This window comes from Myxocyprinus asiaticus, chromosome 26 (assembly GCF_019703515.2).
Source record: "Myxocyprinus asiaticus isolate MX2 ecotype Aquarium Trade chromosome 26, UBuf_Myxa_2, whole genome shotgun sequence".
Lineage (NCBI taxonomy): Eukaryota > Metazoa > Chordata > Actinopteri > Cypriniformes > Catostomidae > Myxocyprinus > Myxocyprinus asiaticus.
Window position 1 is genome coordinate 32,416,870 of NC_059369.1, and position 13,067 is coordinate 32,429,936.

General features: G+C 38.1%; 2 protein-coding genes across 2 annotated transcripts in view; one reads left to right on the forward strand and one right to left on the reverse strand.

The window, feature by feature from the left end:
- The window catches only part of LOC127416875 (ATP-dependent DNA/RNA helicase DHX36-like), a 40,401-nt gene extending 33,565 nt beyond the window's left edge, over positions 1-6,836 (forward strand). The window contains exons 23-25 of the mRNA XM_051656460.1: positions 1,254-1,377; positions 6,063-6,215; positions 6,369-6,836. Of these exons, the coding sequence (XP_051512420.1) occupies positions 1,254-1,377; positions 6,063-6,215; positions 6,369-6,536 (445 nt within the window). The 3' untranslated portion in view covers positions 6,537-6,836. The remainder of the gene's footprint in view (positions 1-1,253; positions 1,378-6,062; positions 6,216-6,368) is intronic.
- A 135-nt stretch (positions 6,837-6,971) lies between these two features.
- Positions 6,972-13,067, reverse strand: part of LOC127416876 (rho guanine nucleotide exchange factor 26-like) — a 57,614-nt gene continuing 51,518 nt past the window's right edge. Inside the window, exons 13-15 of the mRNA XM_051656461.1 lie at positions 11,099-11,169; positions 9,411-9,512; positions 6,972-7,660 (exon numbers count right to left, since the gene is read on the reverse strand). Of these exons, the coding sequence (XP_051512421.1) occupies positions 7,518-7,660; positions 9,411-9,512; positions 11,099-11,169 (316 nt within the window). The 3' untranslated portion in view covers positions 6,972-7,517. The remainder of the gene's footprint in view (positions 7,661-9,410; positions 9,513-11,098; positions 11,170-13,067) is intronic.

Genomic DNA, 13,067 nt, shown 5'->3' on the forward strand with positions numbered 1-13,067 from the left:
ATTATCATAATGATCATTTTGCAACATACAAAATTACAAATGGAGGCTAAAGAGTAAACTTGTTCAAGAACCATTTCTGGGGCTAACCTGAATTATGACACATGACAGTTCACCTGTAGTCCCAATGTCGTTGCATGTTATTTTGAATATGCATCCTGAGATAGTCCGAGATCCTATACAGCAATCTCATAGACAACACTAGTCTTACAAACTGCTCCCAGATAACTGACAGAGGATAAAAAGTGAAAACTCACCATTTGCGCGTGTTCCGCGATACACAGTAGCGCTGCGCGCGTTGGCGCCAAAGCGCAAATGAACTTCAGATGTGTTTCCTCAAGCACACGTCTTTGGGTGCTTCTCATTTCTCAAATTGTGCATCTTCGTTTCCTTTCCTTGCTTCCTTTCTTCACTTCCTAACTCCACCCTCATAGGAAACAAGGAAAGGATGGAAGGAAAGGAAACGAGGACAGAGGAATCGAAGCAACGAGAAACGAGGCTGCACAATTTAGGAAATGAGAAGCACCCCCTGTTTCTAGCCGGCATTTCTTGTCGACAGTGGCAGATAAATGTGCAAAATAACCCGCCACTGCACATGAATACCCTGGCTGTTAGATTATAAATACTGTGGGGGCGTGACATATAGTTTACAGCATCCAGTAGTTTGATAAGTCTTTTTACAGCAAAACTATTTATTAAAGCAGTGCCAGACAGAATCTGCAGAATGACTTCTGACAAGTATCCTCTACAACACCTCTCAAATATACTTTAGGATTATGCATAACAGGAACATTGATCACTGCAGAGAGTTATATTTTTGACGTCCGACAGTGAACAAACTGTGCATGATGGCTGTTGCAGCGGTGCATTAAAGGACTAAACGTAAAGATTTAAAGAGACAAAACTTCTCAGAGAGAAAACCTGTTGAACTCTGCACAAATATAACTTCCTATATGTATCTAATAATCATTGTAGCATTAAGATAAACATGTTTTAAACATTCTGTATTAAATAAAAAATCGATTTTTCATCAGGGAGACTATTTTAAAATCGTTTGGCTCAAGAATCACAATTTGTCACAGATTTTATTATTTTTCTTTCCCCAGCACTACTGATTACTCTCTTGCTGTCATGAGTTGCTTAAGGTTGCATGAATCTTGTCTCTACAAGCCAGACTTTTGAGTCTTTTGTTGGGGTATCAACTATTTAACCCATAGTATTAATTAACATCCTTTTTGAAATTGTGTATTTTGCAGGCTTGTGAAAGTGTACACCAAGACTGATGGGAAGGTTTGTATCCACCCCAAGTCTGTCAATTCGGAGGAAACAGAGTTCCATTACACATGGCTCATCTATCACCTGAAGATGAGGACCACCAGTGTATGTACCATTTTACATACAGTATATTGTACTCACCTACACGCATATGTTTACTTGGCTATCAAAATGAGGGCATGCCACTGACTTCTGTTGTTTTATATAAAGCTTTTTATGCAACAGTTAGCTCCAGCCCTCTAAACTGATTGGCCAAGTAGCATTCCAAGAGTGCTGATATTTTAATAGAACATCATTTGTGACTCTTCACTGTTTTTATCACTCCACTTGTCAGTATTCACGGTTTTCCAGACTGGCTGTCAGTCAGTGGGTTGCTTGCCGACATGCAGTGGTTGATCCTACTTTGGCTTTGGTTGGAACTATTTTCATTAGCATAGATTTATAACGTTTACATGTAAAGTTAATTGTATACATTAATGCGGATATATTAATACAGAATAACCATAATCCAGTTGTATTTTTAGAATAACAAAAAGCATTATTTACATATTTTTTTTTTTTTTTTTTTTTACCTAAAATGTCTCAGAAGAAAGGATTTGTCAGATTTAGCTAACTTCTAAAGCTAACCCACCCACAAACGATGAGGATGCAGGCGAAGTCCTCTTCTTTTTGTACCCATTCAACTATTTCAAGGGGAAGGACTTCAGTATTGTGTATCACTCTGGTGACGAGCCATTTAGATGTGTTGAGAGAGGAGGACGTGTTTGTAAATTATTGCTGGCTCCATTTTAAGAGTCCAGTTTTATTCAGTTTCTGTCTGCCTTTCAACTGATGTCCTCTCAAACAAGATCAAAGCTCCTTGCCAAATCAAGGGGTGAAAATTCAGGCATCTCTTTCTTCTCTTACTCAGTGTGTCTCACATTTATGCCTGGAGCTTTTTTTGCCACAAAAAGAAAATAAGCAATATTAACTTTAGTGGTTTTCTTTCACAGTGACGCAGATAGAATGTCCCTGTCCTGTGCAGTCGTGTCAACAGAGTGAGACAGGGTCTTGTCTATCTTATTGTCTTTCTGTGAACAAGCGGGATACTGGGGAGACAAAATTTAGCAATGGAGAACAAGTGGCTTTTTAGTGGGCAATAAATACCCATGGGCTTAACATTGCGACCCACTCAAGAGTCTTCTTCAGAACGTTCTGGAGAAGACTCTTGTGTATGTCGCAATGTTAACCACATGGCTATTTATTAAAAGATCTTTTGGAGCATTAAGTAGACGTGCGAGCTTTCTTTTTGGATCTGGATGTTGAATGATGCCAGCACTATCATCAAGATATAGAGATTTATCTATCAAACTACTAAACTACGTTTAGTTGTCCGCTAAACTTAAATTCTACCCACCTACCTTTAATTGTTCGCTAAACCTAAATTCTGCCTTCCTACGTTTAGTTTTTCGCTGTTCGTGAATTCTGCCTTCCAAAGTTAATTTATTTGCCAAAATTAAATTCTACCTACCTATGTTTAGTATACTAATATTTGGATAAAATTTTCATCTTTATCTGAGTTGGACAATTCGGCTGATTCATTAAAAAAAAACACCCTTATCAAGTGACATCATGTTGCGTTGTTAATTACTGTCAGCGAGGACGGCACTATAGAAAGATGTGTAGTCTAGTTATTTGTATTGTATTTTTGCAGATTCTGATTAGTAACCTTAGCAGTCAATTATACAAAAATAATGCAGAATGCCACAGTCTATCTGTATAATTAAATATTCCTGCTATTCCTGACAACCGATTTTCTAAATACCTGTGCTAGCTTCATGACTCTTGTATCATTCTGCTGTATTTTTCATCACACATAATAAACAGAATTGAACAAATCAATATTTCATGTCCATTTTGTTATCTAATTTGTGAGTAGCAGTGTGATTAGCAAGGCCCCGTGCTTTGTGTTGTATCCTGATCACTGTTAGGGTTCATTTTGCGATTAATGACCAGCTTGCTGCACATTATCCCTTACTTATTTGTTCTCCCTCAGCAGGAAACACAGGAACATAGAAAAACATGAGGAGAGGGAGACAGAACAGTTTTTAAGAGAATGACGAGAGAGATGCGTAGAGAAATGTGTCGTATAGTAAGACTGAAATGACGAAGAGAAGAAAATGTCATGAAGGAAGGCTGAATAAAGCAGTGAAAAGAGATTAGAGAAAAGACATGTATCGCTAAAGTAGAGAGAGAAAGTAGAATGAGCCTATAGAGTGAGACAGATTGAAAGCTGAAAGAAAGGTTTGTGTGAAGATTGAAAGTGATTGATTGGAGGGAGTGAATTGAGGTGGACTGAATTTTAATGTCTGCACTCGCTTCTTCGGTCCCTGCCTCTATCCAGCCGGTCTGACTTTTCCTCATTCACTATCACTTTCTTTCCATTCTCTGAGGACACACTGTCTTGTCAGAGCTGACACCCAGTCTTCAGCGCTGACCCAAAATATCTCCCCGCTGGTTAAGCTTGTGCCTCCATTAGGCCCCTGGGCTCCTGATTAGGACTCTGTGTTCCAGCAAGCATGGAAGCTGAATTGAGCCAAGGACAGTGTCGTCTTCCTCTCTCACAAATTTCTGTTTCTCTCCATTTTCACTGGGCTGTTTTCACGCACATTCACACCATTCTCTTTCTTTGTGTGGATATAAAAGTACAGCTCTTCCACAGGGCAAAGTGACATTTTCACACACATACTACACAAGCTCTCGGCACACTGTCTAATGAGACACATTAACACTCTGGTCCGAGGTGACCTGAAAGAAAGCTTGAGGTTGCAGGGATTGTGTGTGCATGTGTTCCTCCTCCTCATGCATTTATTTGTTGCATACTGGGCTGCTGTTTGTAATTTTCCTGTACTAACTGCAGCTAGATTTGTACTATTTCTAAGGAAAATGTGAGTGTTTCCAGTATGGCCACTGTGCCATGGCTGCATTTCTCAAAAGCATCCCAAGCCTAAGTAGATTGTAGAAACAATGGTACAAATCATCTTAGAATTATGGACCATTTCCCAAAAACGTTTTAACTTCAGTAGTACCTGAAAATCATCATAGAGCTACAACAGCTCTGGAGTAATCGTAAAGTGTTTAAGTGCATTGTCAAAGTTTTAACATTGGGTATAATAATTACATTGAAAAGGCTGCAATTTTTCCACACTAAAATCATGGTAACATGTATATTGTTTACGTCTTGTGGCTATACTTTTGAAATGTATTTTAACTTTTACAGATTGTCCACATTCCATTTTAAGTGCCTCTCTGTAACCTATTTTTTACTTTTTATTAAGAAAAGGGGGGACAAGAGGAAATAATTTTTTTGCAGTGTTATGCTGTCGATTGAGCTTAACTTGTATTGAACCCATAAAATTACTTTAAGTAGCAAGTAAAGCGTATTTTCGGACGTTCGTGTTAAGGGCACTTTTGGGAAACGCACATAGAAAAGGAACCAACATTTGTAACCTTGCATGTGGAGAATGCACTGAAGAGCTAAGATTCATTGTCATCAAGAAACTCAGCTCAGGGTGGGTGGTTGGTTACTGGCTCAACAGAGCCAAACCCCAAGTCATCCATGTTGGGTTTCGTGCCAAAGTTTAATACTTAGTGTTAGTGATTTGAAAAATCCATTAACCTTACACTCTAAAATCTAATTAGTTGACCTTACTTAGATTTTTTTATAAAGCAATCGTTTTGTATGCTTTTTCTAAGTAAACCTATTTGGCTCAAGTTAACTGAACTTAATTTAAGTAATTTTAACTTATTACAAGTAAACTCAACTCATCTGTGATTAAAGTATCATTGTTTTTATTTAAATATTTAAATACGCACCCACTAGTAGCCTGCAGTCGGCTAAGGAACATCGCCTTGTTGTACCAACACAAAGAGGCACCAAAACACTTTCCTGGACTTTTGGCTTCATCATAACACGATGGAGGAATGACCTTCCCAACTCCATCCGTGAAGCTGACTCGACTAAAAACACATCTTTTTCCATGAGCACTTAACTAGACATTAATAAAAAAACAAAAAATAAAAAAAATTCTTGTTGCACTTTTAATCTGTTTTGAATGCTATTCTGTTGCTAGTGAAACTTTGTAGTATGGCACTTTTCATACCACTGTCTCCTTAAGATGATTTGCTTTTGTTCTCCACTTTTGTAAGTCGCTTTGGATAAAAGCGTCTGCCAAATTAATAAATGTAAATGTAATTGAGTTATATCACCTCTTATACAGTATAAGGGAAATTATGACTGGACTCTAGGTTAGCCATATGGCACGTTGGAGTCTACTCCGTGCTACTTAGTGCACACATCTGCACTTTTCTAAACTACAATTGAGTAAAGTATGGCTTAAATTTAACAGGCCTCAAGGAGTTCGTAGTACTCAAAGCGAAAGTTTAAAGAACGTATATATTTGAGTTAAGATTCCAAAATGTGACATTTCAAGTACCGTTTAATTAGGACCACTTAAATGTTTTTAGAGTAACGTTAACTTAATTAAAACCAGTAAAAATAAAAATAAACAATTAAGTTTGAGTAAACGTGTGGTTTTTTTTTTTTTTTTTTGGTTTTTTTACAATTTAATATAACTATTGGTATTTACTTTGTTAGTATGAGCACTAGTAATAGTGTTTATAAAATAAAATGCACTATTACTATACTGCATTCTGAGTGATGTTTGGATACCTGATAAAAAAAGTCTAGTGCAGGTGCATCAGACTTGTTTCTCTGATTCATTCCCTTTTTATTCCTCTCTCCTCTTCAGATCTTCCTTTATGACTGCACTGAGGTGTCCCCATTTTCATTGCTGTTCTTTGGAGGAGACATTTCCATACAGAAGGACCAGGACCAAGAGACCATCGCTGTGGATGAGTGGATCGTCTTTCAGTCCCCAGCACACATTGCTCACCTCGTCAAGGTGAGCATCAAGCAGGAATACAGGGTGTCTCATTGTTAATGATATGTTTGAAATTTAAGATCAAATGCCAGAGGGGACTTAGGGATAGATTGACATTGGAATAGAACTGGACTCTTGGTTGCAGGTGTACTTCATATTTGTTGTTTAAATTAGGACCTGAGGAAGGAGCTGGACGTATTATTGGAGGAGAAGATCAAGAGCCCTCGACCCGTAGACTGGAATGACTGGCAATCTAAAGATTGTAATGTCATCTCTGCCATCATCGACCTCATCACCACACAGGAAACCCCTGCTGGAGGCCCCAGGAGAGGCAGCCAGTGAGCACCAACCATCAGTAGCTTATTTATTTGAATGGCATTTAGCTTTGACACACTGAAGATCAATCTGCTGTCATAGCAGTGTGTAGACACGCTTTATCAGCACTTGCAGGTGTTGGAATAAATGCCTACAGAAAAAGGTGTAAAAGTAACTACTACATGTCTTTTGGGTAATTGTTATGGAAATTTAATTTTAGCATTGGCTTGAGTTATTTTGTTTGTATACATTTAAAAAAAGAAAGCATTCTGTGTTCATAGCAATTCATTAAATTTGCCATAATACAGTCTACTTGTTCATGGAGAACTTCCATTCTTATCTCTCTCTATATACATACACACACACACACACGCACTTGTACACAGATAAACATTTATAGGTTGTACAACTTTTAGTGGGGCAAAACACACCTGGAAACCATTACGGAATAATATATCTTTACAATTTTAAATGTACATTGGAGTATAAATCTATGTGCTGATTAGTTGAAAGTTAACAAATTTAGGCTATTTGATACATATTTACATTTGGCATGATTCACGATGACTCATGTTTACATTTTTCCTGAGAGTCAATTCAAAAATTGAATGAGTGAGTAAACCAACAAACTGAACTTTGTGTTGCTATAAAACTTTTCTTCATTTTACAAAAATTCAACACTTTAAAAGTACATACCGTGCAGGAGTGCTCTGAATAAAAATTTCAATTAAAGTGAAACAGGGTCACTTTGGAGAAGTAAAAAATGGCACATTATTGCAGTGAAAGTAAGACCCCACCCCCCACCCCGGAAATGTTTTAGAAATTATCCCTGAGCTCAGTCTATAACCATTTATATTTCCCATAAAACTTCAATACGGCACATTCCATATGGTGTGATGTATCTCCTTTGCAAGCCATTCCTACTCTGTAGTGGTTTGAGTTGGAGTCCATCAATAGTCTTCAAGTGTTGTTCATTCCTAAGAGGGAGACGGAGTTCTTTAAACATGCTCAGACATTTGTTTCTAGGCCCTGCAGACGGTCCATCCTCTGCATGTTCTTCTCAATAGTGGCCTGGCAGGTAATGGGCTCGGCACATTCGGACAGGAACCAGCCCCTCTCTCCATCCCGCAGACGCACGCCTTCATACCAGCCTAAAACCACAATATTAAGCCAAACCTAAATATTAACGCTGATGAACACAAACCAGTCACTGAACAAAGAAAAATTTAAACTACAAATAAAATCATATGAGCCATGGCCTAGTTAGCTTTGAAATATTAGCCAATGCTCATGTGGGTGATGCGAGTTTAACTGACTGTTATTTTTTATTTTTTATTTTTTTTATACCGTTCCCCAATTTTCTCCAACATTTTCTGCTCTCTCACTTTCCTGATGAATAAAAGTGGAAAAAGTCCTTCTAATAATCATAATAATAATGTAAATCATGCCACAGTCTTGAAGTTTTGTTTAATTAAGAACATGCAATCATTGTGAGATTTGGACAGGAAGTAATGGATCTGATGAACTGCATTAAAGGGAAAGTCACCCAGAAATTGAAAATTCTCTCATCGTTTACTCACCCTCATGATATCCCAGGTGTGTATGACTTACTTTCTTCACCAGAACACATTTGAAGAATAATAGAAAAAATATCTTAGCTCAGTAGGTCCTTTAAAATGCAAGTGGATGGTGATTTGACTTTTGAAGCTCCAAAAATCACAGACAGTCAGCATAAACGTCATCGAGACTCCAGCAGTTAATGTCTTCTAAAGTGATACGATTGCTTTTTGTGTGAAAAAAAAGAACTGAAATATTTATTTAACTTAATCCAACACTTCTGGTAAGCTTCACGAGAGGGTGGAGATCATGCGGTCTCTCGTGTGATGTAATCTCACATTATCCTCTCAGTTGAGACATCCAGGATAAGCTCACAAACACACCATTGTGAGTAAAGAAACATATAAATACAGATCTAAACCAAAACCAACTAAGCTTCTGTACAGCATTCCTCCTACTCACTTGTAAACAGCGCTGCTCTTCCGGGTGTTTTGCACGTGCATGAGTTCTCGCAAGTCTCATGTGCCAACGAGATTACATCACACGTGCATACGCCTGCTAACCGGAAGTGATTATTTAGATTTAAAAATTACTTGCATATCTTTTTCACACCAAAAGCAATCGTGTCGCTTTAGAAGACATTAATTTAACCACTGGAGTCGTATCAATGATGTTTATGATGGCTGTCACCATCCACTTGCATTTTAAGGACCTACTGAGCTAAGACATTTTTCTTCAAATGTGTTTTGGTGAAGAAATTAAGTCATTCACACCTGGGATGTCATGAGGGTGAGTAAACGATGAGAATTTTCATTTTTGGGTGAACTATCCCTTTAAGTACTGAAGAAAAAATTTCTGCATGAAATTGCTCTCCTTTGATGATTATTGTGGAGAGCTTCCGTTTTGTGGATAGATATCTCTTTAGAGCTGGATGAGATATTCTAAAATAAAACAGCCCACTTTCAACTGTCTTCTGTATATTTAATAGCCATTGAAAGATTGAAGGGGCCTTTGAAGCCTTATCCCGTGAGCCTTGCCCTTTCAACATGAAAGCCAGCCAATCAGCACCAGCCAAAGCGAGACCACTGTTCGACCCTCTGACCAGCAGCATCAAAACCGAGACCTTCAGTTAAGCCTCACATGAAAAACACATCCCTGCGGTTTTAAAATGATTCCTTTTTTAGATAATAATCATTACATATCCAATAACAAAGACAAAAAAGAAAACTGGTCCTCTCTGTGCAACTCTAATGCAATGAAGTGAGAGATCAGATTTGTGTCTGAGATTGAGGAAAAGCATTTCAGAGTAAAGAATGGATGGAAGCACGAGAGTCGTGATCTCACCGTCCACTGTCTGGGACACCAGCACAACATCAGCCACCTGCAGAGAGAGCTCGTCCGGCTGCCTGGCTGGGTATGTCCTCGTCACCTCCACCTGCATGGCATCTAGTGGCGAAAAATATTAGGACACAGTGCTTTTAGAGTGGAAACATGATAACATGGTTGTTTGCATTTTATAAGTTATCATTTTAATGTAATGTTTATTCAAAAATAATTTATCCATTGCAGTTTAAAGATTACAATGTCATAGCTACTAAAAATGTGATTATTTTGTATAAATAGTTGAATAGTATATACAAATTTGACTTTGAATTTGAAATTTGAAAATATTAGTGGAGTGAGTGTAAAAAGTTGCCACTACATGGTTGCCAAGGTGTTTCCATCCTGTCAATATGGTGTTCTGAGAGGTTTTAGCATGTTGCAATGCAGAATCCACAGTGTTCAGGGTGGTTTCTAACTGGCCAAAGTCAAAAGAGCTCACCCTCAAGTCTAAATATGGCTCAGGTCCCTCCTTAAATGTATTTTTATGTGATTTTTTTTTTTTTGCACCTGTTTTAGCGTACGCCAGGTGAAAAGCTCTACATAAACAGTAGCCGCTTTTCCACCATCGGGCCGAACGTTTCTGAGCACAGTACGGAACGGTTGCAGTAGCATTTCCACTTAGGTACGGTTCGGCATGGTGTGATTACAAACCGTTCTCGGCCTGGAATTCTCAGCATGGTTAGCTAACCGTTCTCAACCGTGCTGGTTAAATGGCTTTAGTACGTGCCGACTCACGATTGTAAATTTGCCAATGCCAAGGTGACTTATAGTGCATTTAGTTGTTTCTAGCTTGGCAAGTTCACTAATATTTGGCTGAAGTTAATAAAAGTTAATAAAAAAAAAAAATGATGTTTAATGTATCTTCATGATTTTATGATGATGGTATTGTAGCCTACATTTATTTTTCTACACGACATTTTCGTCAGGAAAGTAATAGTTTATTAAAACTCAGAATGTATCAATATATTCTCATATACTATTTTCATTTAATATTTAGATAATCATTTGTCAATAAATATCCTTTTTAGCTAGTCTGGGAACTTTTACCTATGTGAGTTCTGTCCAGTGGCATACACAAGCCCTCAGCAAATGACAATAAACCTCTTGCCTTTTTCTCTTTACTTTCCTTTTTGCGACATGGGCTGTGTCTTTCCTGTGTATTAGCAGGGTAAAACCAAGGAAAAAAGCTGAATATCAAACGTCCAACATCAAGCCAACTTTATGGCACTGAAAAATTCAATAAAATAAAAAAGCAGTCCTAAAAACTGGAACATGAGATCACACGGATCTGTTATGTACATTCTACTGATTTCACGGCATGCAGTGGAAAAAGAAAGTGTAACCATGCCAATTGGCCTGGATCGGCATGGAACAGTACAGTTTTGTGGCAAGAACTGTTCGGCCCGATGATGGAAAAGTGGCTGTGATCACTTAAAATGGTAAAAGCATGTCTCTCCTAAACAAGGTGTCCAAACACTGAACTTTCATATGTAGGGTTATGGGTTTGTTCAAATCCATAACCTTAAGTATAAGCAATAGTAACAGTGATGCTTTTCTAAGCAAGCACAACTACAAGCAGTCAAGTCGTGTGACTAATATACCGTATGACCAGAGGGTGGTGCTGTTTCACTCAGTCTGGTTTTACTCACTCTTTCTGTCAGCGTTCTTGTTGTCACTGTTGTTCTGTCCCAGAGCGCTGATCCAGCGTGCCCTCTCATTACTGCCAGAAAAAACAACACACAAGTACATGATTGAATGATAACCAAGAGAATACATTTTGACATCATATATCTGTGATGTCTTTGTAAACTGCAAAATAATAATAATAATAATAATAATAATAATAATACAGAAACTGCAAGAGAAGCTAGTTGTTTCCACTTCTTTACATTCCATTATTCTGATCCATTCACAGACACACACCTCTGCACTCAGGTACAGCAGTAGGTAAGGTTACTAGGAGAAACTTGACCTTGGTGCCAAAGCATTCATAGTACAAGAAGCTTCTGTTCTGTCTTATAAGCCCTTTTGTGTTTCAGTTTCAGTGAGAACACACTACAGCTTTCATAGAAAATAAAGAAGAGTCCGATGACTCTATTTTTGTCTTTTTTTTTTTTTTTTTTTTGTCCTTTGTCAAATGTATTCCTGAACAATTTGAGCTGTGACGTACACGAGTCAAATGCAACACAAATATCACTCAAGTCAAAGAACAGAATGGGGCGGTAGAAAGGAATGAGGCTGCCGTTTCTCAGAAACTACTTTTCGTTGGAATGAGGTTTGCTACAAGATGGCAACTACTGTAAATCTAATTAAATGTAAATGGCTGAAAATCTGTGATAAGTCAAACTGTACTAAACAGTAGGCACATATGCTGTTTGCACAGGACCCATTCCTGCATTCCCTCTAAGCTATTTTTTAATTGTCCAATATAATTGTATATTGTATGTGTGTCAGATGGACGTCTTTGGCTGCTATGTCATGTCTTGCTGTTCATTCAGCGCCTTTTTCTTTCATGCCTTGAGACTCTGCATTTTGTTCCATTCTGTTGTGCTCTGTCTTGCTTTTTTCAAACACAAACACACGTCCTGAGTGAACGTCCAAGCAGCTGAATGAGGACACTCACAGTGTTTTCAAATCTGAAGTGCACTAGATGCAAAGTGCCTAAAGTGAGTCAGCCAGCCTGTGGGATGCTCAGCCTGACCACGGCACTCACAGATGCCAGCCAAATTTCTCTTCCACTTTCACAATCTGAGCAGACAGTCTGAGCTGACCAGCTGTGTGAGTCATGCTTGGCTTATGCTTTCTGGTCCAGTTTACAGAATAAGAGGGTCACAAAGGCCTTTCGCCTGTTTCATTACTGGGACCGTTAATGACTGTAAGTGTGGTGTGACTCATTCATTGTCTAATTAGTATTTATATACCAATTAGTGTTTAATAGAGTCATTGAAGAAAAGGAGAATCTGGAACATGACAAATGCTTGAGCATAAACTCCCATTATACATGTAATCTGTTAAAATACTGTTATACACTAAAATGACTAAGTAAATGACATCCCATTTACTATTTTCATTGAAAATTTACTAATCTAATCAACTACTTGTTGTAAAATGTGTTAAACTGCTAAACTGACAAAATCTTTGCAGGGCAACATGTAAAGCAGAACTACATTTTACATTTGCCAATGCAAACTCGCCAGTACTTTGTTAGGGTTACTTTATGGTTGCTAAGGTGTTATAAATGGTTTCAGGTGCATTTATATGTGGTTGCTAGGGTGTTGCAAACTGGCCCATGTCAAAAGAGACCACCCACAGTTCCCCAAAAGCGCTTTTCCATCTTTGGGTGGAATGGTTCTTGTTACGAAACCATGCTGGTGGCTTGTTGGTACGATTACGGTTTCTTTTTTCACTGGGGTGCTGTGAAATTAGGATTAAAATGGACTGTGCAAATGACCAATTATGAGTCGCCACATCTGTTAGAAAAAAACTTCTCAGCAATCAATACAATTTGATCATGCATCATTAGTACATGCGTGACGGACGTTTAAAGCTGAGGTATGTAACTTTTTCTGTGTTAAAATACTTTCAGGAACCGCAACAGCCGACTTCATGACAGCTTCT